General features: G+C 38.4%; 1 protein-coding gene across 3 annotated transcripts in view; it reads right to left on the reverse strand.

Annotated features, from left to right (window-relative positions):
* kif1ab (kinesin family member 1Ab) overlaps positions 1 to 22,047 on the reverse strand; it is a 51,420-nt gene that overhangs the window by 1,717 nt on the left and 27,656 nt on the right. For 2 of the 3 annotated variants that reach the window (XM_053646847.1, XM_053646848.1), the window contains 20 exons: positions 16,829 to 16,947; positions 15,666 to 15,751; positions 15,386 to 15,521; positions 14,637 to 14,811; positions 13,294 to 13,384; positions 13,055 to 13,173; positions 12,710 to 12,765; positions 12,456 to 12,564; positions 12,306 to 12,372; positions 11,504 to 11,588; positions 11,041 to 11,146; positions 8,322 to 8,436; positions 7,020 to 7,153; positions 6,623 to 6,684; positions 5,642 to 5,787; positions 4,551 to 4,730; positions 3,010 to 3,081; positions 929 to 1,047; positions 611 to 724; positions 226 to 418 (listed from right to left, as the gene is read on the reverse strand). In XM_053646847.1, the coding sequence (XP_053502822.1) occupies positions 226 to 418; positions 611 to 724; positions 929 to 1,047; positions 3,010 to 3,081; positions 4,551 to 4,730; positions 5,642 to 5,787; positions 6,623 to 6,684; positions 7,020 to 7,153; positions 8,322 to 8,436; positions 11,041 to 11,146; positions 11,504 to 11,588; positions 12,306 to 12,372; positions 12,456 to 12,564; positions 12,710 to 12,765; positions 13,055 to 13,173; positions 13,294 to 13,384; positions 14,637 to 14,811; positions 15,386 to 15,521; positions 15,666 to 15,751; positions 16,829 to 16,947 (2,284 nt within the window). Of the gene's footprint in view, positions 1 to 225; positions 419 to 610; positions 725 to 928; positions 1,048 to 3,009; positions 3,082 to 4,550; positions 4,731 to 5,641; positions 5,788 to 6,622; positions 6,685 to 7,019; positions 7,154 to 8,321; positions 8,437 to 11,040; positions 11,147 to 11,503; positions 11,589 to 12,305; positions 12,373 to 12,455; positions 12,565 to 12,709; positions 12,766 to 13,054; positions 13,385 to 14,636; positions 14,812 to 15,385; positions 15,522 to 15,665; positions 15,752 to 16,828; positions 16,948 to 22,047 lie in introns of all 3 variants that reach the window. The other variant, XM_053646846.1, reaches the window with a different exon arrangement.

Consider the following 22,047-nt stretch of genomic DNA (forward strand, 5'->3'; position numbering starts at 1 on the left):
ATATACAGAACAACAGACAGACATGAATATTAAGATAGAGAGACAGATAAATAGATAAGTAGATATACAGAACAACAGACAGACATGAATATTAAGATAGAGAGATAGACAGAGATATATACAGAGAGACAGACATGATGTCAGACAAACAGGTAGGAGGATTGTATTTAATTGTAAATGAAATAGACAGACAGAGACAGTTGTTTGGATGTTAGATAGTCTCACCCTCAGGAGGCCGTGCTGCTCCTCGCTGTACTCCACCTGGGCGGAGGACAGGTTAATGACGGCTCTCTCCACGCTGTCTCTCTCGCTGCGGTACAGATAGACGTACGGACGCCGCACCACCACATAACGCTTCACCCAGCCACTGGTGTGAGGCTCCAGGAAGTGCAGGTAGCCTTTCTTAGACACTATGGGGCTGCAGGTACCAAAACAACAACACAACAACAACAATGCATATTTCACATCATCGCCACAGCACATGTGCATTTTTTACGCAGTTAATATTGCAATTTGCATTTTTTTAATTGTAATTGTGTTTAAACAGGAAATTTTGAATGAGGAGAGTCATAACGTGTTTCCGAGTCTGCGTGAGTGAGAGAGTGAGTACCTGACACGGATCTCTTGGATGTTGGGGACGAAGGTGCAGTTTCGGGGTTTCCTCTCCTCAGGACTGAACGGGTCCAAATCCGGACTGGAGGCTCCAGAGTGAGCCTCTGCACCACTGTATTTCACACACACACACACACACACACACACACACACACACACACACACACACACACTTTACACACTCAGATTTCTGTGTTCTGCCAAGGTTGAGGAATGAGGTGCCATACAATAAAATCACAAATGGATATATAGCAAAATAGACACATTATATAAAACAAAATGAACCATAAAAAGAGCAGAAAAGAAACAAACTGACCTGAGGTCGAGGTTTCCATAGTGACCGTCCACCAGAGAAGGACAGGTAGTGGATGGAGTGAGTGAGCTCAGCGCAGAGGAGGACGTGTCTCTCAGCAGAGATGCCGACATCTCCGACAGCTACGTAAGCAGAGGAACACTGCGTCGTCAATAATCAAATATTTTCAGTTCACACTTTTGAGCGTACTCAAAGCCACCGTAGCACAAAATCATGACAGGCCAAAATCAGGGCTAGCATTCAGCAAGCGTTCGGTCTGATGGACTACAGGATGGAAGGAGTACAGTGGAGGAGGAACTACAAGCAGCGAGGCAGCATGGAGTCATTTCGTTTGAAATGAACACATGCGTGAAAGAAATAGAGCGAGTTCGAGCATCTCTGTCCAAATCAGGAGATTTCTAACGGCTCTATCCGTATGAGGCAGAACAGGTTTAGGATTTTTTCATCTAGAAATAAGTAGAACACGTTTACTACTCTATCAACATACGGTATAAACATTTAGCCAGTTTATGACCACTCTATCATATCATAAATATTAAATAAGGTACAAATATAGAGCAGATTTGTGACTTTTATGTAAATGAGGTATAAATATAGAGCAGTGTATTGGCTGCTCTAGCTGAATGAGATAAGTCCATTTAAAGCTAATCTTTTTGAATGAGGTACAGTACAGTATGCAGAGAAGTATGTCGACTGCTCTATGGACATTAGCTAAACATGTTTATTGACCGCTCTATCCAAATGAAGCAGAGCAGATTTTTGACTGCTCTACCTATATGAAGTATAGCAGAGGGGTTTTGACTACTCTGTCTAACTGAAGCAGAGGAGATTTTGAATGCTTGACCTATATGATGTATAGCAGGGTTCTTTTTGACTGCTCTGTCTAAATGAGGTATGGCAGTCTTTTGACTGCTTTATCTAAATGAGGTATAACAGATTTTTGACTGCTCTATCTAAATGAGGTTTAGCAGATTTTGACCACTCTATCTAAACAGTTTTTTGTCTGCTCTATCTAAATGAGGTACAGCAGATTTTGACCGCTCTATGGAAACAAGGTATAGCAGATTTTGACTGCTCTATCTAAATGAGGTAAAGCAGCTTTTGACTGTTCTATCTAAATGAGGTATAACATATTTTGACTGCTCTATCTAAATGGGGTATAGCAGATTTTGACTGCTCTATCTAAATGATGTGTAGCTGATTTTGACTGCTCTATCTAAATGATGTATAGCCGATTTTGACTGCTCTATCAAAATGAGGTATAGCAGATTTTGACTGCTCTATCTAAATGAGGTATAGCAGATTTTGACTGCTCTATCTAAATGATGTATAGCAGATTTTGACTGCTCTATCTAAATGATGTATAGCAGATTTTGACTGCTCTATCTAAATGAGGTATAGATTTTGACCGCTCTATGGAAACGAGGTATAGCAGATTTTGACTGCTCGATCTAAATGATGTATAGCAGATTTTGACTGCTCTATCTAAATGATGTATAGTAGATTTTGACCGCTCTATCGAAATGAGGTATAGCCGTTTTTGACTGCTCTATCGAAATGAGGTATAGCAGATTTTGACCTCTCTATCTAAATTAAGCCGAGCATTTTTTTTGACTGCTCTATCTACATGAAGCAGAGCAGATTTATGACCACTTTATTTAAATGAGGTCGAGCATATTAATGACTGCTCTACATGTATTACTTCTTGTATAAATAAGGTAGAGATATAGAGTGGATTTATTTTGGTGTTATCTGAAAATGAGGTAAAGTAGATTTCTGACTACTCTAATTAAATTAGGTACAGCAAATAGGACCGCTCATTCTAAATGAGGTAAAGCTAATAGAGCTCATTTATTCATGTAGGTTTCTGACTCCTCTAGATTAATTACTGTCTCATCTAAATAAGTCAGAGATAGCAGGAGCTAGTTTAAGACTAGTCTATATAAATGAGGCAGAGGTAGATGAGCTTCATGATCGCTCTCTCTTCATGAAGTAGAGAGGCAGAGCAGACAGAGGGCCAGTCTGAATGAATGGAGGAAAGAGGCAAGGCCCACGGGTGGGGAAATGAGGTGGTAAAAGCTCACCTTGCTCTCACTGGCACTGCAGCTCACCTGGCTGTACTGCCTGTCAAAGGTGTGCATGAGCAGTCGTAGACACTGAGGACCAGAGGAAGAGCATTACCATTAGACCACAAGTACCAGCATTTTAGAAATTATTCAATGTTAGCACATTTACATGCGTATAAACTGTTGTAACATGAATTCGTTGTGTGAATAACACTCTAGACAGGGGCTATAAGTAATGCAGCATTGTTATCTAAAATCTAATCTTAAAAATCTTTCAAAATATCTTTACTACCCCACAGCATAAGACTATTTTAGCAATGGTTAAATTTAGCTAGCTAATTTTAAATCTGTTATCCCTACTGTTCAGTTAAGCTAGCTAACATTAAACAGAAGCTGGATAACAGTAAATCTATTGTTCCTATGGTCACACCTAGCTAGATGATGTGATATCTGACATCCCCTATTTTAATATAGCCAGAAAATGTTAAATCTGCCATCCATTTAGTTCAATTATATGTAAATAACGCTAAACCTGTTATCATTTTTGTTGAATGTAGGTCAATAATTTCAGATCTAATTAGATCCTAGCAATCTGATGTGAAATCTGTCATCTACAGAGATGCTTGAAAGTTTGTGTAGAATTTTCGATATATCTCCATAAATATGACCTAAAACATCTTCAGATTTTCACACACGGCCTAAAAGTAGATAAAAAGAACCCAATTAAACTATTGAGACAAAAAATGTCTACTTGGTCATTTATTTATTGAGGAAAATGATCCAATATTACAGATCTGAGTGGGGAAAGTATGTGCACCTTTGCTTTCAGTATCTGGTGTGACCCCCCCTTGTGCAGCAGTAACTGTAACTATATGTTTGGGGTAACTATTGATCAGTCCTGCACATCGGCTTGGAGGACTTTTAGCCCGTTCCTCAGTACAGAACAGCTTCAACTCTGGGATGTTGGTGGGTTTCCTCACATGAATTGCTTGCTTCAGGTCCTTCCACAACATTTCTATTGGATTAAGGTCAGGACTTTGACTTGGCCATTCCAAAACATTAACTTTATTCTTCTTTAACCATTCTTTGGTAAAACGACTTGTATGCTTAGCGTCATTGTATATATGTATATTGTTATTCAGGCTAAAGTTAGCTAGATAGCATATAATCCATTGTTTTTGAGGTTAAAGTTAATTAGATAACATGAAATTTACTGTTCTTGAGGCTAAAGTTAGCTAGATAACATAAAATCTATTGTTCCTATAGTTTTAAGTTAGGTAGATAACATTAAATCTGACGTTTATTTGGTTGAATCTAATATCTCGGGTTCGATTTAGCTATCTAACCTTAAATCTTTCAGCCTTATGGATACATTTAGCCAGATAATGTCAAATCTGTCAACACTGTAGTTAGATTTAGCTAGGAAATATTCAATATGACGCTTAGATTTAGCTAGCTAACCATATATCTTTCAGACCTGTGGTTTAATTTGGCCAGATAACATCAAATCTGTCGATCAGTGTGAATAAATAGATAATGTGGAGGGAAAAAGTGATCACCTTGGCAGCCAGCTCCCTTTGTCTCTCATTGGTTCCATCCAGAATGGGGCTGCCTGCCAAATTGGGACTTGGGGATTTGGGCGACTCCATCAGGTCTTTACTGCACAGAGACTCCTGACTCAGCAAAACAGACGCTTCCAGCTTCTCTCTCAACAGCAGGTAGTGTCTCGTCTTCTCCACCTACACACACACCATTGTTAAATTTAACTATCTAACATTATATCGGTATTTCCTATGCTTATATTAAGATGTTGGTAAATCTGGCGTTACATGTAGCTAGGTAACATATAAATATTGTCTCTATGTTAAATTTAGATAGCCAAACTTAAATTTTCCAGCCTTATTGGTAAATCTAGCCAGATGATGACAAATCTGTGATTACATTTAGCTAGATGATCTTCCTGTGCTAAAATGTATCTACCTAATCTTAAACCCTTCAACTCTACATGTTCATTTAGATAGATAACATAAAATCCGTCATGTCTGTGGTGAAATTTAACTAGATGATGTCGAATCTGTTGTTCCTATGGTGAACTGTAGCTGGATGTCATTAAATATGTATTTTTTAAAAAAATTTTGCTAGACCATCTTAAAAGTTTCAGCCCTATAGGTAAGCTTAGCTAGATAATGTCAAATCTGTCTTCTATATGATTACATGTACATAGATACCATTAAATCTGCCATCTTTGTGGTTAGATTTAGCAAGATGTCTAATCTCTTGTCCCTATGGTTAAATTTAGCCACCCAATGTTAAATGTGGAGGAATATAGCTAGCTAGCCTGCTTCCTGCTTTAAACATCGTGAAGCATATCGCAAGTGACAGTAATATAGTGATGTTATAATCTGTAATGGTGACGCTTGAAATAAACTACTTTTTCTCCACATGATTGCGTATGTTACACTACAGAATATATATTTGTGTCATATCGTTCCTACGTGAGAATACTGAAAAATGTTAATTGGAAAATGATGATGAGGAAGCATGAAAAAAACAAGATACTCTGATGAAAAGTGGGTGTTTTGGGGTATTATGACTGCAGCTAACGAGTCGGGAACGTGTGCAGGAACGTCCTGGTCTCTGAACTCCATACCTCTTGCAGGAGACTGAGCTTCTCCAACTCCCACTGATGATCCAGGATGAGACTGTCACTGCGAGGCCTCCACCCAGCGAGGTTCTCCTCACCACGAACGTACGCCACTGAGGTGTCCAACACACGCCGACGCCTCCTCTGCATTCCTGAACACACACACAGATTCCGATTGGTCAGAAGGTGTTGATTAATTTTCTATAATGAGCAGCCCTGACAGTAGCGCAGCTGCAACTCACAGGTTTACATTAATGCGCTTGTTCCTGTAGTAATACGTTACCGTTTCTATAGTAACAGCTCGTTCACAGGGACGTGCGCGACGGACGCTCCACTAATAATAAACCCATTTTTAAAAAACATGCATAATCACTGATATGCTGAAGTTTTTTTTTGTTTGTTTGTTTGTTTTTAACATTTATGGAAGGAGTCTCCAGTGTCAGCACTTTGTAACAGTCAAACTCTGAGAACTTTGTAAGATTTCCAAGGAGTTTACACTTCTTCACGATTTCTCTGTAACATGACAAGCTGCAATTTTTTTTCTCTCGTCTTATTAACATCAAGAGAGGGAAAAAAAAGAGAGGCTGGCGAGGCTGGCTGCTATAACGTAAGTGAGAACAAGACGTTCAACAACATTAAATGTAACTATAAATGAATAAAACCTATGAGTGTTGTTCTTTAATAAAAAAAAAAATTCAAAACTGTAATTGTTGGTAAATTGCTGTGGAGTAAGAGGAATAAAACACTTCGCTACATGCTGTTATCGGAAAATAACCCGTATTTTCAGTAATAATCACCAACACGCACTCCTCGTGTATGTGTGTTATGTGTTTTGTTTCAATAAATGATGAAAAATTATATATTTTTTTTAACTTTTGTTTTAATAAATGATGAACTACAAACAGTTTTTATTACCCGAGAACACATTCCTCATTTGTAAGTCGCTTTGGATAAAAGCGTCTGCTAAATGAATAAATGTAAATGTACCTGGACTTCCAACATCCGCCAGATGGCACAGGCTGAGCTCATACACTCCAGTCACACGATTACTGAAATAAAATAAAAGAGGAGAAAAAAAAACCCAACAATTACCCAAATAATCAGCGGCCAGGTTACGGTCAGTTACAGATAAGAGCACTGACTATAAAAGGAAAATGGAGAAGGAAACGGGACAGACGGTACGGGACAGTCCATATGATAACCAGCATGCTAAATCGTTGGTAAGGTAACTGATGCTAAAAGTACTAAGAAAAAATAAATTCCACACAAGGTGTGCTGCAGTTACATGACTGACAGGTTTTACACTACACAACACTGGCTGAGAGTCGCAGGACCCACTGCACGTGTTCTAATCGTACATTGGTTTAAAAATAAAGGTTCTCACCCCTCTAAGGGCCTGAGAGCTCCGGTGCTGAACAGGTTCCGGATGGAGCGTGACGCAGGAAGCTTGGCGTCTCTCGAGTAGAACACCATGCAGAAGTCTTTGGTGATGACCGTAGGCTGGTTGCAGTTCTCCATCTGAGGGGTTTCAATAAAATAAACTCCTAATTACTCAGCAGCTCGAGAGAAGAAAACATGCAAACAATAAGGACTTGCATTAATGAGCGAAGTTTATTTAAAGAAAACGTCTTTAATGCTGTTTAATGATGTTCAGTGTAAATATGACTGCAAATATCTGGTTAAATTGAACAATTGAGGTGTTTTTATTTATTTATTTATTTATTTTTAAAAGGACTTTTTTTTGTTTGTTTTAATCTCCAAATCCATAATGACATGATTCCGGAAACTGAAAAAAGTCACTAAAAAAAAAAGTCAAAATTATTATAGCCAATCATGTTGCAATATGCGAATAATTTTTATTACTGTTTTTGGTATTAGTGTACAGATATATAAAAATAAAAAAGTCTCTGCAGCTGAGCAGGTCGTTAGAACATCTGGGTTAAAGTTTGAGAGTGATATGTTTTTGCTTCATAAAATACAACAGCCAATCAGGTTGCGATTATGTAAATTATTATCATAATCCATTTAGAGGACATGTGAGTGTGCAGTGTGTTAAAATACAAAAAAAAAGAAATAACTCACCAGAGCTCTATGAAAATCTGGCTTATTGAATATGAACATTGAATCTGACGTGTTATTGCATCATAATATGTAACAGCCAATCAGGCTGCAATATGCAAATTACAGGGTTGTGTTCTGAGATACTGTACTGGGCGAGATGACAGTGTGATACAACAGAGTTTGTCATTAAGTCGTTATCATCGCGTGTCTGTGCTTTAATAATTCCGTGTTACTGACTGAGAAAAGTAACCGACTGAACATTAAGCTGTTTTTTTTTTAAATCCCCCTTTTTCTTTGTGAAAAACTTTCATTTTCATAAAGACTAAATACAAATCTCTGAACTCATGGTGATGTCCCTGTTGTTGTGTTTTTAACAAAATGATATATCCTAAAGATTTTTGAAAATTTCATGCTACATCGCCCACCGCTAATCACACAGTTAGCGTGAGCTAGTTCTATTGCTAGCTAGTTATATAGTTATAGCTATAACCACAATCTGTGTTATATTATCGCCCACAATGCTAACGTACACACGAGAAACCTTCCACGTTCACATTAAGCCTTTAAAGCTGACGGTCTGAATGTTATGGCTGGAAAGTGCACTTTTAAGACAAGTGTGTTTTACCGCGAGGTACGCTGAGAGAGTGATGTAGATTTTCTCTCCGTATGGCGTGACCCGGTTCAGGAGCAGGGAGTTGTGCATGGAGCTGTCCCACGCCGCCTCGAACCGATAAAACGTCCTGCAGGCCATCGTACCAGAAAACAAGAACCATTACAAAAATTGTTAAATAAGATGATCATTGTATTGTAGGGTAGACATGCTCCAATTAAACTTTCGCATCACGATCGTTACCTAATTATCACAGTTAACAGTATAGACACAATGCTGAAAACACATTACTACAATAATGTATAAGGAATAAAAGTTTAAATGAACCGTTATGCCACGTTTTCACTGCACACGACCTGTGGATACGACGGAAGTCGCCCCCTGGTGGCTGTCATATTGCATTTGGTGTTTCAATTTGCTAGATTTGGCTACTTTTTAATATCCTTTTAAAGACTTTATCTTTTTTTTTGTTTTAAAAGAGCAACTTTTTGAGCAGATGTTAGCAGCTGTCCTGTCTTGGTATGGCTCTCTGGCTCACATCACAGTGTCCAGAAAAATGTACTCACCAATCATGATGATACTATGATAACTGATGATCATGAATATGCAAATTAATCTGTGTGGTGACTTCTAGCTAATTTTTGAGCATGCAATAGCTACTTTCACTGACTGTGTACACTGATCACACTGAAGTCACTGCCACCATTTACCCATGAGCAGAAATTTATTCAAACATTTAACCTACATAAAATGTGGAAAAACGTTGACAATTTTACTTCCTGTGTATATTTCCAACAGAGATAAAATACACATCTGATTTATACGTACTTAGCCAGCTAGCTTGTTGTGGAGAACAGAATGCCTAGCTAACCTAGCTAACATCAGCTAGCTAAGAGGGAAAAAAGTAAGCTCTGAAGAACCTATTACTTGGTTTGACTATTAAGTAAACGTGGAATTAGAAAAACAAAACCGTGAGCAATTTTTTTCGATTCAAACTTTCAGACACATGTTTGCCGAATCACTCCAAAAAAAAATAATAATTCAGCACATCGACATTGTCACGCAAAATGGAAAACTGAGCCCCGGTGAGACTTGACTGACGCGAATTACACACGAATGACATCCGGTCGTTTGTCAGAAGCAGTGAAAAGACGGCGTTAGTCAGAGGAAACTTTTTATCTGCCGCAGAATGATGAGATTCTTAGCAAAAAGGAAATATGATATGAAAATCAACTTATAAGAAATCTTAGAAGACAGCTTTCCTCATGCTGCCTTACCTGCCAGTGGGATCGACTGAATCTCAGAAGCGCAAACACTACAGAAAAATGCAGCTACTCTACTAAGTCTTAAAGCATCTCATGCAGCACTGTATATCCTGCTGTAACTAATTATCAGCACATGCCTAGAGAATCACAACATGCCAGCGCAGAGAAAAGAGGAAAAATGAAGACAATACCTATGGTCAATTCCCAAGGAAACGCTAAGAGGATGTACAGCAAGAGAAAAGTTGGACAGTTAGAGTGCAGTGAAAATTAGTTGCATTCACCTGGACGTTAGTGTTTATTTACTAGTCAGATCAGTAAAGGCGTGATAAAGTCACCCTACGCTTCACAACATGTGTTTTTCATGATTAAGATCTGTTCAGGGGAAATGAACCCAGAGTTAGTGTTGAATGTGTGAAATCTGAAGTGTTATTACATCATAAAACATGACATCCAATCAGGTTGCAATATGCAAATTACAGGCCTGAATTTGATTATACTCTGAAATTGATGGGTTCCCCCTCAGTTCCAAGTACAAAGGCATCAGTATATCAAAACTCACAATAAGAAGATGGGCGTAAATTTGCGTATTTTTTTTTACAATTCTTTGGAATCATAGAATCTGCAGGAGATGCCAACGTTGCTAATGAGTCAATCCTAGCAAGCAAAACCGAATCGTGCCGTAAAAATGTTCACGTATTTAAGGTTACGTTTATTTGTCAGGGGGGAAAAATGACAGAAGATGCCGTGCAACATAGTTACAGTGGCATTGAATCTTCATTCAGTCATCCGTTCCATTTCAGCGGACAAGACGAGACGTCTCATTTTTAAAAAGTTTTCAGATGCGTGCCGAGCAACAATAAGAAAACAGTGAGCCAAAAGTCCAGCGCGAGTTGATAATTATTAGCATCTCCTTTGTTTTTTAACCAAGCAAAGACTCTACCATCCCGCCGAAGCTTTCTACTGGCTCACAAAACCCGAGGCTCGGGAATTCACAGGTCACAGTTCACCTAGATCATGCATCATCAGCATGAAGTGAAAGTAACCACCAGCAGTCCTTTCCCCTTCAGTGAATCGGTTTTTCCTCCAGGTGAATTTTATTCGAAAACAAAACCCTTTTTTTTGTAGCATGTCTCCCATATCGCTGTAGCAACAGGTCAAAAACGGGTTGGAAATGCCACAGAGCAAAATCCCAGGTGTCGAATGAACACTTTCAGAGTTCATGTGTGTCCATGTGGACATAATATAAACACTGCACGGTGTTCATTCAACACTGGTGACTCTGCTGCGCGTGAATACAACATAAATGCTGTCAATGGGGGGAAAAATCAGTTTTGAAACACTTTATAAAGTTTATAGTAAATGTGAACTCATGATCTCATTAAAATGAGTAATAGCAGTAGCTGTCGTTAAACAGCTAAAACAACAGGTGTTTTTAAGAAAGGTGTGTGTGTGTGTGTGTGTGTGTGTACCTGTCTTCGTAAGAAGGTTTAAGGTAGCTGGAAGAGAGGATGTTGAGGGACAGGATGTTGGGGTCGATGATGGTCTCGTCAGCTTCAGGTGTGTTACGGATTCGACCTGAAGGGAAAAAAGGAGCGTAATTTAAAATCAAGCTTAAAAGAAGTGAAGATGAAATTAAGTGGTGACATGAAGATAATTTTATATAAATCTTTCAGTAAATCAATATTCCAGCAGCTCCCCCAGTGCTCAGATCAACGCAAATGGAACCTTTTAAAAATATTTAAAAGAAGATTAAAGATGAAAAGTATAACTGCAGTTTATGGACATTACAGTATTTGTTACGATTATTAAAATAATTTCCTGCTTTTTGGCCGTTTTTTTGATCCAGCAGGAACGTTTTCCCTCCGATGAAGAGAAGCGAGAAACGAGAAGCGAGAAGCGAAGCTGCGCTTTTTTTAGCGATTTAAAACTCACCGATAACGAGCTCCTTCACTTCCTTCCATACGATGTCATGTCCTGTCTCATGAGCTATAGTCACTCTGATCCTCCTCTGGATGCCCTGTAGAGAGAAAAAAACAAACATTATATATTATTTATTTAAATATGTGGACAATGATGATTTCTTCTACTGAATTTTGCATTGAATTTCTTTCTTTTTATATTTAGTATATTGTATACGTACTTATGCTTTTCAACACCTTATTCTGCATGTGTGTATATTAGGGCTGTCAATCGACTAAAATGCTTCACCGAATTAATCACACGATGCGCCGGTTAACTGATGGAATTCATCGCAATTAATCAATGGATTTTGGCTGAGAAATTACCCCCAAAAGATCATTTCAAGTCATTATTGTGTTCGATGAGAAAAGCATTGAACAGACGTTACAAAAAGTTGCTTTAGAAGGAAATCTATTATTTGATTTGATTCGACATAGAATTTAATACACATAAACTTTGAGCCTGTATCGGAGGACGCCATTTAATATGCTTCCATCAACCCCCTTCCAGCCCTACAGAGGCCATGCATTATTATTATTATTATTATTATTATTCTTTCTTTCTTTCTTAATCTTTTTGTTGTGATCTCAACATAACAAAAGTTGCTTTCTCACGACATCATTTTATCCCCGAGAAAATCTCGCGCCTTGTGAATGCACGTTGGCAACTTTGCCATCATAAATGTAATAGAGTAATTATGTGCTATAGAGATGGACATTGTAGAGTGTGTGTGTGTGTGTGTGTGTGTGTGTGTGTGAGTGTGTGTTAAGATGACCTGGTGCAGCAGGAAGGTTCCATGGCAGGGCATTCCCACCCTGTGATCGACCACGGCCGGGATGTAGCTGAGAAACAGGGAGAAGATCCAGATGAATAAATGCACAGTGAGATAAAGAGTCATGAAGCTGTGTGTTACTGTGACACTCACTCGCCGTTAGCCTCCAGCTCACAGATCTCAAAGAACACCATCAGGTCGTATTTACAGTGACACGGACCGGCCGAGGAGCGAGCCATCGCACTCAGCTTAGTCGCCGGAACTGAGAGGGAAAACACAGAGCATGCAGCTTTAATAATCATGACGAGCAGGAAGAAGGAGGAGAAGAAGGAGGAGAAGGAGAAAAAAAGAAGAAGGAAATGTGTGAAAAGTGTGCTTGTGTGTGTGTGTGTGGGTAAAAGACTCACCTGGTTTGGACAAAGGCATGACGCGAGGGAACTGACGTCTCGATGGACGCAGAGGACTGAAAACACACACACACACACACACACACACACACACATTATTACTATTATTATTATTAAATCATTTTTCCCATTTTCTCTCTAAACCCGTCTTGGCCGAGTCCCACCCTCCAGCCGCAGGACACATGAAGCCAGTGAAGCGTGTCTTTTTGAGCTGCTGCTCTCACTAAGTCACAGGAAGCTCTTTCTGCCCTCTTCCTCATACCTGAGCTCACAGACACCTGTGATTGGTCAGTGTGAGGAGAGAGAGAGAGAGAGAGAGAGAGACAGAGAGAGACGGGTTCTTACCTGATGAGGTCTTTACACAGAGGAGGGAATGGCTGCTTCTGATAATGTCCAAACACCTCGAACACTATGGGCTGAGTCTTAATGTATTCCACAAACGATTTAGTCACGTCCACCGTGATCTGCAACAACAAAAACACAAATAAAGACATATATAGATATATAAAAGAAGAAGAAATAGAATGACAGGTGTTCCAAGATACACAATGGATAAAGATAAAAAAGTAAATAAACACACTGACGTTCTGGACGTGGTAGAAGCCCAGTGGCGGCCCTCGGCCCGTGTTCTTCAGCGGCTCTGTGGAAAACGCCTCATCATGCCGGTGGATGAAGCTGGACGTGTAGAGAACACGCAGGTTTATTTAAATTAATTGTTATTAAAACCTTTAAAATGGCTGAAATTCATTTCCGGAAGATTTTATTACTTTATTCCTTAATCCCTTTATCTGTAGGTTTTCAGTAGGAGCTGTTTACTGCCGTATTGTTGCGTAAACATTTAAGACATTTGTCTATATTTCCGTTTGAAATGATTTACTCTGTAATTAGTTTGGAGGAAAATGTTTCACTTGATAATGAGGAACTGAAATATCACTCACTGTAACGGATGATCATCATTTCACTGACAGAATTTTTAAATAAATATTAAAGACGGTGCATCGTTATGTAGAGGTCACGATCACTCTATCACCACTTATATCCAATTATGTTTATAAGTCATCAAGGAATTAAATATAGTCCTTTCTTATAGTCCTATATAATAATAACAATAATAATAATAATAATCATATCAATAATGATGATAATGATGATAATGAAAAAAACTATAAGAATAATAATAATGATGATAATATTAATAATAATTTTTTTTAAAATAATAATGATAATATTAATGATGATAATAATAATAATAATAATAATAATAATAATAATAATAATAATCAGTCTCAGGGTGGTGTGATGAAGCAGAGATACTGTTCCCATCCATAAGTTAATTCTTTTCACATCCCTGGGTGTTTTATTCCTCTTATACCACAGCAATTTTACAATCACAATTATTTATTTATTATAAAATTACATCACGATTTGTATTTTACATTATAGCAGCTACAAATGGTCAGTCATTCCCTCACTGGCCTCTTCTTTATTCTCTCTCATGAAGTTAATAAACAAAAACAAAAAAGTTACAGCTTTACATCTGACTGTTACAAAGCGCTGACACTGGAGACTCCTTCCGTGCATGTTAAATAAATGTATTAATTCGTTAATCCATTTATTATTCACTGTCTGCCTGTGAACGAGCCGTTACTATAGAAACTATAACGTATTAGAACGAGCACGTTAATATAAAGCTGCGCTGCTGTTCTAGAAAACTAATCAACACATTCTGACCAATCAGGATACAGGATTAAGTGTAAACACTTTAAAAATCAATGTCATTAGCACATTATAATTATTAAATATTATTTTGTTTCATAGTAAATGTTACCAAATTGGTAACAGAATTGTGAATACATTATTATTATTATTATTATTATTATTATTATTATTATTATTATTATAAATATATTAAAGCGTGTGAACTCACTTGAACTGGCAGAAGATGTCAGCGTACTCGGCGGAGATGCTGGACGCCTGCAGGACGGTGACTCTGAAGGTGAAGCTGCTTCCAATCTTCAGGTGTGAAAGTGTTTGTTCCTGTACGGCATCCGCTACACCCTCCACACCTTCCTTCTGAGGACTGCCAGGGACATCCGGGGTGACTGACGGGAAGAAACACCACAATCGGGAGTCATGGTGGACTTAATACAATTATAAAATCCTATAATTATCTTATTATAATTATATCTCATCCTATTCAAGTGCACGAAAAGTACTTTTATTCCCACATTATGGACATGGAGGATTGTTTTATTACGGATAAAATTGTGAATAAAATGACATTTTCTCCGTGAGCGTAGCAGAAGAGTGCTCGGTCAGTTTATCCTTCAAACCATGGACACGTGGTTTTCTTTACAGGAGAGCGCATCGAATTAACACGAACATTAGCATTGTTTTAGTAATTCAACAATTGCTCAAGAACCTCAGAGGTATGAACTATACACAGTTGTATAATCAATTCAGAAAATGGATTTTAGCCGGTACATAACATGACTCTGAATACGAGGAACTTTCCCAGCATAACTTCTGGGCTTATATCCTTGGCCCAGTCTCAGAGTCTGTATTAAACTGGTAGCCATAGGCTTTTAGCTACATTAGCTTTGTAGCTCCAGTCAACTCCAGTCAACATGTTTCCTTTAATTCCTTTAATCTAACATCATGTCATTTCTCACATACTTGTGCATGTGTTGTTGTTGACCTCGTCGGCTGAGAGACTCGGTTCAGCATTTTGTCCTTCTCCCTCTACGATGCGCAGTTCCTCCTGAGACGTGTTAGAGTGAGACATCCCACCTACACACGACTCTGTCTGAAACTGAGCACAGTCAAAACATTGCAGTGTCACTAGAGTAACGTGTAAACAGAGTAACGTGTAAACAGTGTAACGTGTAAACAGAGTAACTTGTAAACAGGTTATGATGTCAGAACCATGACATTGAGAAACTAAAGCATTGCAAACCTTCTCGAACTGCTGATCCTCAAATGAGATCTTAGCCGTTCCTGACTGTCTGACGCCCGAGCCGTAATCTGGAGCTTCTTCATCAGCTGTGAGGAGAAACAACGAGGCACTGATTTCCAGATCGGTTACTGGAATAAGACTGCTTGTGTTTAAACTTATTTGTAAATTATGGGGAGGGGCCAAAGCAATTTGGTGTGATTTTAAATTTGGGGGAGGGACCAGCTCTATTTAAGATGATCTGTAGATTGGGGGAATGGCCAGGCCTATTTAGGTGAGTTGTAAATTTTGGGGAGGGACCAGCTCTATTTAAGCTGATTTGGACATTTTGGGGAGGGGCCAGTGCCATTTGGTGTGATTTATTCATTTGGGGGCGGGGCCAGGCCTATTTAAGGTGATCTTTAGATTGGGGGAGAGACTAGGCCTACTAAGGTGAGTTGAAATTTTGGGGGAGGGGCCAGGTCTATTTGGGTAAGTTGTAAATTTGGGGGAGGGGCCAGGTCTATTTGGGTGAGTTGTAAATTTGGGGGAGGGCCAGGCCTATTTAGGTCATTAGCAAATTTGGAGGAGTAGCCAGGTCTATTTAGGTGAGTTGTAAATTTGTGGGACGGGCCAATCCTATTTAGGTGAGTTGTAAACTTGGGGGAGGGGCCAGGCCTATATAAGGTGATTTGTAAATCTGGGGGAGGGGCCAGGCTTATTTAGCTAAGTTGTACATTTAGGGAAGGGGCCAGGCTTATTAAGCTAAGTTGTAAATTTGGGGGAGGGCCAGTTCTGCGTAAGGTGATTTGTAAATATGAGGGAGGAGTCAGACCTATTTAAAATGAGATTCATCATTCATTATTTATTCATTATGATTAATTCAGTTTTGTGCATTTGTTTTTCTTTGCTGTTTCTGTTGTGCTCAAAAACAATGATGAAAAAATGTAAAAACTCGTTTACACGTTTAGCAACTACGTATTTTCACGTCTTCTGCTGAATTTCTGTATTCCCTCACTAACACCACATTTCTCACTAAAGAACAACTGAATTAAGCAAAAAAACAAAAAAAGTGCACTTCCTATGGACTCATGCACCTACACGCTATATCAAATATTTCTAATGACCATAAATGGTATGTCTGTGGATTAAATGGAAATGGAAATGTAGAAATTAGGTGACGGTACCTGAGACGGCCTGCACGGCGACCCGGAGGAAACCCTTCACCTCGCCTTTCTCACTCACTATCGCCACACGGTGCACCAGAGGGACAGGGTACAGCAGGTTACTCAGGTACACAAATGCCCTGCGGTGGACGAGAGAAAGAGAGCGAGAATAGATCAGTTAGAAGAGAAAAAACGAGTGCAGGGTGAGAACAGAATCGGGCATTTTGTATTCCTGAAGGTCGACACAGCCACACCACCAATGCACACAACAACACGACACTGACGCGCAAAAAAGCAACCAAACATTAAGCTGCTCCAGCAAAAAAGCGAACAAAGCATCTGCTGCTCATCTCTTAAAACCCAGTGAGCCCCACCGCTCTCAATAAAAACAAAGGAGAGGAGAGTCAACATCACAGCTAATTCAGTTCAACTCTATTCTGTGAAGTGGATTGAATAGATGCTTACTTTTATTTGCAGGTTACCCTTATAAAAACCTTCATAACGCATGCATAAACACTGAATAACACATTTATAGACCAATAGTCGTGCCTGGGGATGGGTTTGAACCACATTTGAAATATTTTATGATATTTTCACATGCTTATTCGTTGTTTTCCAGAGTAACTGAGCTAGAATGATGTTCATAAAAGGTCAATGAAGGCATCATTACGATTCCTCCATATTCACCCAGACATCAAACCAACACAAGTTTGTTTCCTCATATTTTATCGGCTACCAGCTGAGAAAAGCTCAGACTCTCTTTGAAAGCTGCTATCCAGTTAGCTACACTTTGAGTAACTTTGCTACTTGTAGCAACAGTACTGTCCAATATTACTAGCTAGTTAGCATTGTACTTGTAAATGTAGGTAAACTAATATCTACACTACTTGCAGCAACACTACTGTGTACTACTGCTAGCTAGTTAGCAACACTGGACAGGAGTGTTGCTAAAAGCAGCCAAGTAATTAGCTGAACTCCTTTCAAATTACTCGATTTGAAACATAGCGACTCAACCAGCTTTACCTACGTTTCACAGTAGTAAGCTGGTGAAGTTTCTAAGGAGTTAAAATATTTCAGTTTGAGTAGAGAGTACCATTTTAGTTTTGTTACTTCCACATGAATTTCTGCATCTTGTCGGTAGATTTGAAAATGAAGCTGTTTCTTATGAACAACAGGGCAAATATTTTGTGTTGTTTGTAATTATATTTAATTGAAGGAGAGCTTAGCAAACTATTTTAAAGCAACGCTGTTAGCAAGCTAGTCAGCATGTCACAGTATCTGGCTAGTCAGTTACAGTCTCTGTACTCTACATGATAAAACCGCATTGAAACAGCTTGACTGGGTTACATTGGCTTGGAGAATAAGGAATAAGGAGTCCTACTGCATGTGATAAGGAACAAAAATGTGTTAATAAACCCAAAAGAAAACAAAATAGCGAATGTAGTTAGCAGAGTAGAAGTTAGCATTGGGTGACTGAAAATATATTGAAATAAATGTGAAAGTACTGTAGTGTTAAACTATTATTAAATATACAATTACTATTAAAAATGTATGGCTATTCAATTTATAACACTGTTAAGACGAATCAGTGTTTAAAGAAATAAAGAGCTAGTGAGACAAAAAAATAAATCTATGCTAGCGTGACTTTTTTTACCGCAATGCATGTTTATTTATCTCTCAAGTCATCTTAGAAATACTCAATAAATAAATAAATCTTTCCATACATATGCATACATTTTTCTATAAATGTTATTCAATGCTTATGCATGTCTTATGAAGTCATTATGTATAAAGGCTTTATATCTAGATGAAAGATTACAATCGCACATTCGCTTTACTTCAGGCTACAATCCTCTTCTTTTTTCTTTGTTTAAATTTAATTTAGAAAGTATTTATAATCAGTCCTGCCTGCTTAATTTAAATGGGTTTAAGGCCGTCTCTGATTGGCCATGGGTGTGGCAGGAGGGGTACCAGAGGGGAGGAGCTTATGACAAGATTGGTGAGGCGCAAAAAATTACAGCATGCGCAGATAAACAAAAACGTAGAGTGATCCGAAAACAAATCGCAAATTTGGCTCTGACGGATCAGATGCAAACCGGGAAAAAAAATATAGAAGGGAAACAGAAGTAAAGTTTAAAGTAATAATAATAATAATAATAATAATAATAATAATAATAATAATAATTAAACATTAAAACATTAACCAAACATGAATTTCACTTCACTTTAACTCAAAATTGAAACTAAAGTCAACACACATCACAGTTCTCTGGGTGTTTAATGTGTGCAAGCCAATAAGGATGTGGAAAGCCAATCGAAAAAAAGATTCAAATGTTGGGATAAAAAAATTCGAGCTCTGGCATGCCTGGGTAAGACCGCTGCAGTCGAAACCAGCTCTTTCATCGTGACCTTCATCAGCTGATACAGCGCAGATCAAAACTAACCAGATGTGTCCTGATGTCAATACCACAGAAAGAAATCATTTCAAACATATATAGAAACAAAGTGGATTTTCTGTGGATTGAAGTACACATGCCTATTGGTTACAAATAATAATTTTAGCTATAGTGTCATGAAAAAGTATCCCCCCCCCCTTTACATTGCTGGAAAAGTTATATTTAAGTCATGTTTAGATTCGGCAGGGCTGGCAGTAATCAAGCCTAGGTGTGTCCACTCTAATTAATCAATAAAATTTTGTTATTGGTTAATTAACTAAGGGGGCAATAACTTTTTCCACACAGCGGCAGTTGGTGCTGGATAATGCTTTTTCTTTAATGAAAGAAATTATCATTTTAAAATGGTATTTTGTGTTTACTCGGGTTGTTTTTGTCTTGGATTGAACTTTATTTGAATAGCTAATATAATTAAGCATGACAAATGTGCAAAAATAGAAGAAATCAGGAAATAGTTTTTCACAGCACTGTAAAATTAAGATAAGTCGAGGTCCCTTTACGATATCGTGGACTTTCTTTTGACACTATTGTTTTTTTCTTCATTATTTATCATTTTATATATAAACATACATTTATTATATTTACATATTTATTGATAAACAACTAAAACAAAGGATTAAAGATTTAGGCAGCTGTCCTGCACATCGGCTTGGAGGAATTTTAACTCGTTCCTCAGTACAGAACAGATTCAACTCTGGGATGTTGGTGAGTTTCCTCACATGAACTGCTTGCTTCAGGTCTTTCCACAACATTTCTATTGGATTAAGGTCAGGACTTTGACATGGCCATTCCAAAACATTAACTTTATTATTCTTTAACCATTCTTTGGTTTTGCGTGCTTAGGCTCGTTGTCTTGCTGCATGACCCACTTCCTCTTCAGATTCAGTTCATGGACAGATGTCCTGACATTTTCCTTTAGAATTCGCTAGTCTGATTCTGAATTCGTTGTTCCATCAATGATGGTGAGTCGTCCTGGACCAGATGCAGCAAAACAGTCCCAAACCATGATACTACCATCACCATGTTTCACAGATGGGATAAGGATATGCTGGAACACAGTGTTTTCCTTTCTCCAAACGTAACGCTTCTCATTTAAACCACAAAGTTCTATTTTGGTCTCATCTGTCCACAAACAATTTTTCCAACAGTCTTCTGGCTTGTCCACGTGATCTTTAGCAAAGTGTGGAAGGGCAGCAATGTTCTTTTTGGAGAGCAGTGGCTTTCACTTTGCAACCCTGCCATGCACACCATTGTCTTTCAGTGTTCTCCTGATGGTGGACTCATGAACATTAACATTAGCCAACGTGAGAGAGGCCTTTAGTTGCTAGAAGTCAACCTGGGTTCCTTTGTGATCTCTGGGACTATTACATGTCCTGCTTTTGGAGTGATCTTTGTTGGTCTCCACTCCTAGGGAGGAGAACAAGGGTGTTGAATTTCCTCCATTTCTACACAATCTGTCTGACTGTGGATTGGTGGAGTCCAAACTCTTTAGAGATGGCTTTGTAACCTTCTCCAGCCTGATGAGCATCAACAACTCTTTTTCTGAGGTCCTCAGAAATCTCCTTTCTTCACGCCATGATACACTTCCACAAACAAGATCAGACTTTGATCTAGGAATCTTCCTGTTCTTTAAATAAAACAGGGTGCTCACTCACACCTGATTATCGTCCCATTGATTGAAAAAACCTGACTCTATTTTCACCTTCAGATTAACTGCTAATCCTACAGTAGAGGTTCACATACTTTAACCACTCACAGATATGTAATATTGGAACTTTTTCCTCAATAAATGACCAAGTATAATATTTCTGTCTCATTTGTTTAATTGGGTTCTCTTTATTTACTCTTAGGACTTGATGATGTTTTAGCTCATATTTATGCAAGAATATATATTCAGCAAATAAAGAAACGTCCCTTTTTTCAGGAGACGGTATTTTAAAGATAATTTTGTCAAATCCAAATAATCTTTACAGATCTTTATTGGAAAGGGTTTAACCGATGTTTTTCATGCTTGTTCAATGAACCGTAAACAATTATTGCACATGCACCTGTGGAACAGTCCTTAAGACACGAACACTTTAGAGGCGGGAGGTGATTAAGGTCACAGTTACAATAAGTTAGGACACTAAAAAGACCTTTCTACTGACTTTGAAAAACACCAGAATGAAAGATGCCTTGGGTTCCTGTTCACCTGTGTGAACAAGGCATAGACCTGCTGCAGGGAGGCATGAGGACTGCAGATATGTTCAGAGCAATAAACTGTAATGTCTGTAATGTAAGATGCCTAAGACAGTGCTACAGGGAGACAGGAAGGACAGCTGATCGTCCTTGCGGTGGAAAATTACATGTAACCAGTTGTTGAAAGTTTTTACAAATATTTACACACATTAAGAATTTTGCTAGAAATAAATGCAGTTGAATGTGAGAGGACGTTTCTTTTTTTGCTGAGTGTAGAAGATTCTAAAGGTTGCACAAACAAACCAAGCACCACTGTACCACCCCAAAATATAAACAAACCAGCAGCCTAATTTAAAGCAGCATGACTCTGACCAGGCAGGTACTAAGGATGAATGAATGAAGGCTGTAAATGCATCGCACAGTGCTGAGCTGTGTTTGTCCTCTGAGCTTCGTATCTGAGCACTCATTTGCAGCTGCATGAAAGTGAACACCTTGCGCTTGCTCCACTTTTCTGTTGAGATGCCAGTCCTGATACCCACCTCTAGGCTCACCCGAATGCCCCGTGAAAACCTTCTGGGGCAAAAAATAAAAGCAAAAAAAAAAAATAGT

This window comes from Ictalurus furcatus, chromosome 17 (assembly GCF_023375685.1).
Source record: "Ictalurus furcatus strain D&B chromosome 17, Billie_1.0, whole genome shotgun sequence".
NCBI lineage: Eukaryota > Metazoa > Chordata > Actinopteri > Siluriformes > Ictaluridae > Ictalurus > Ictalurus furcatus.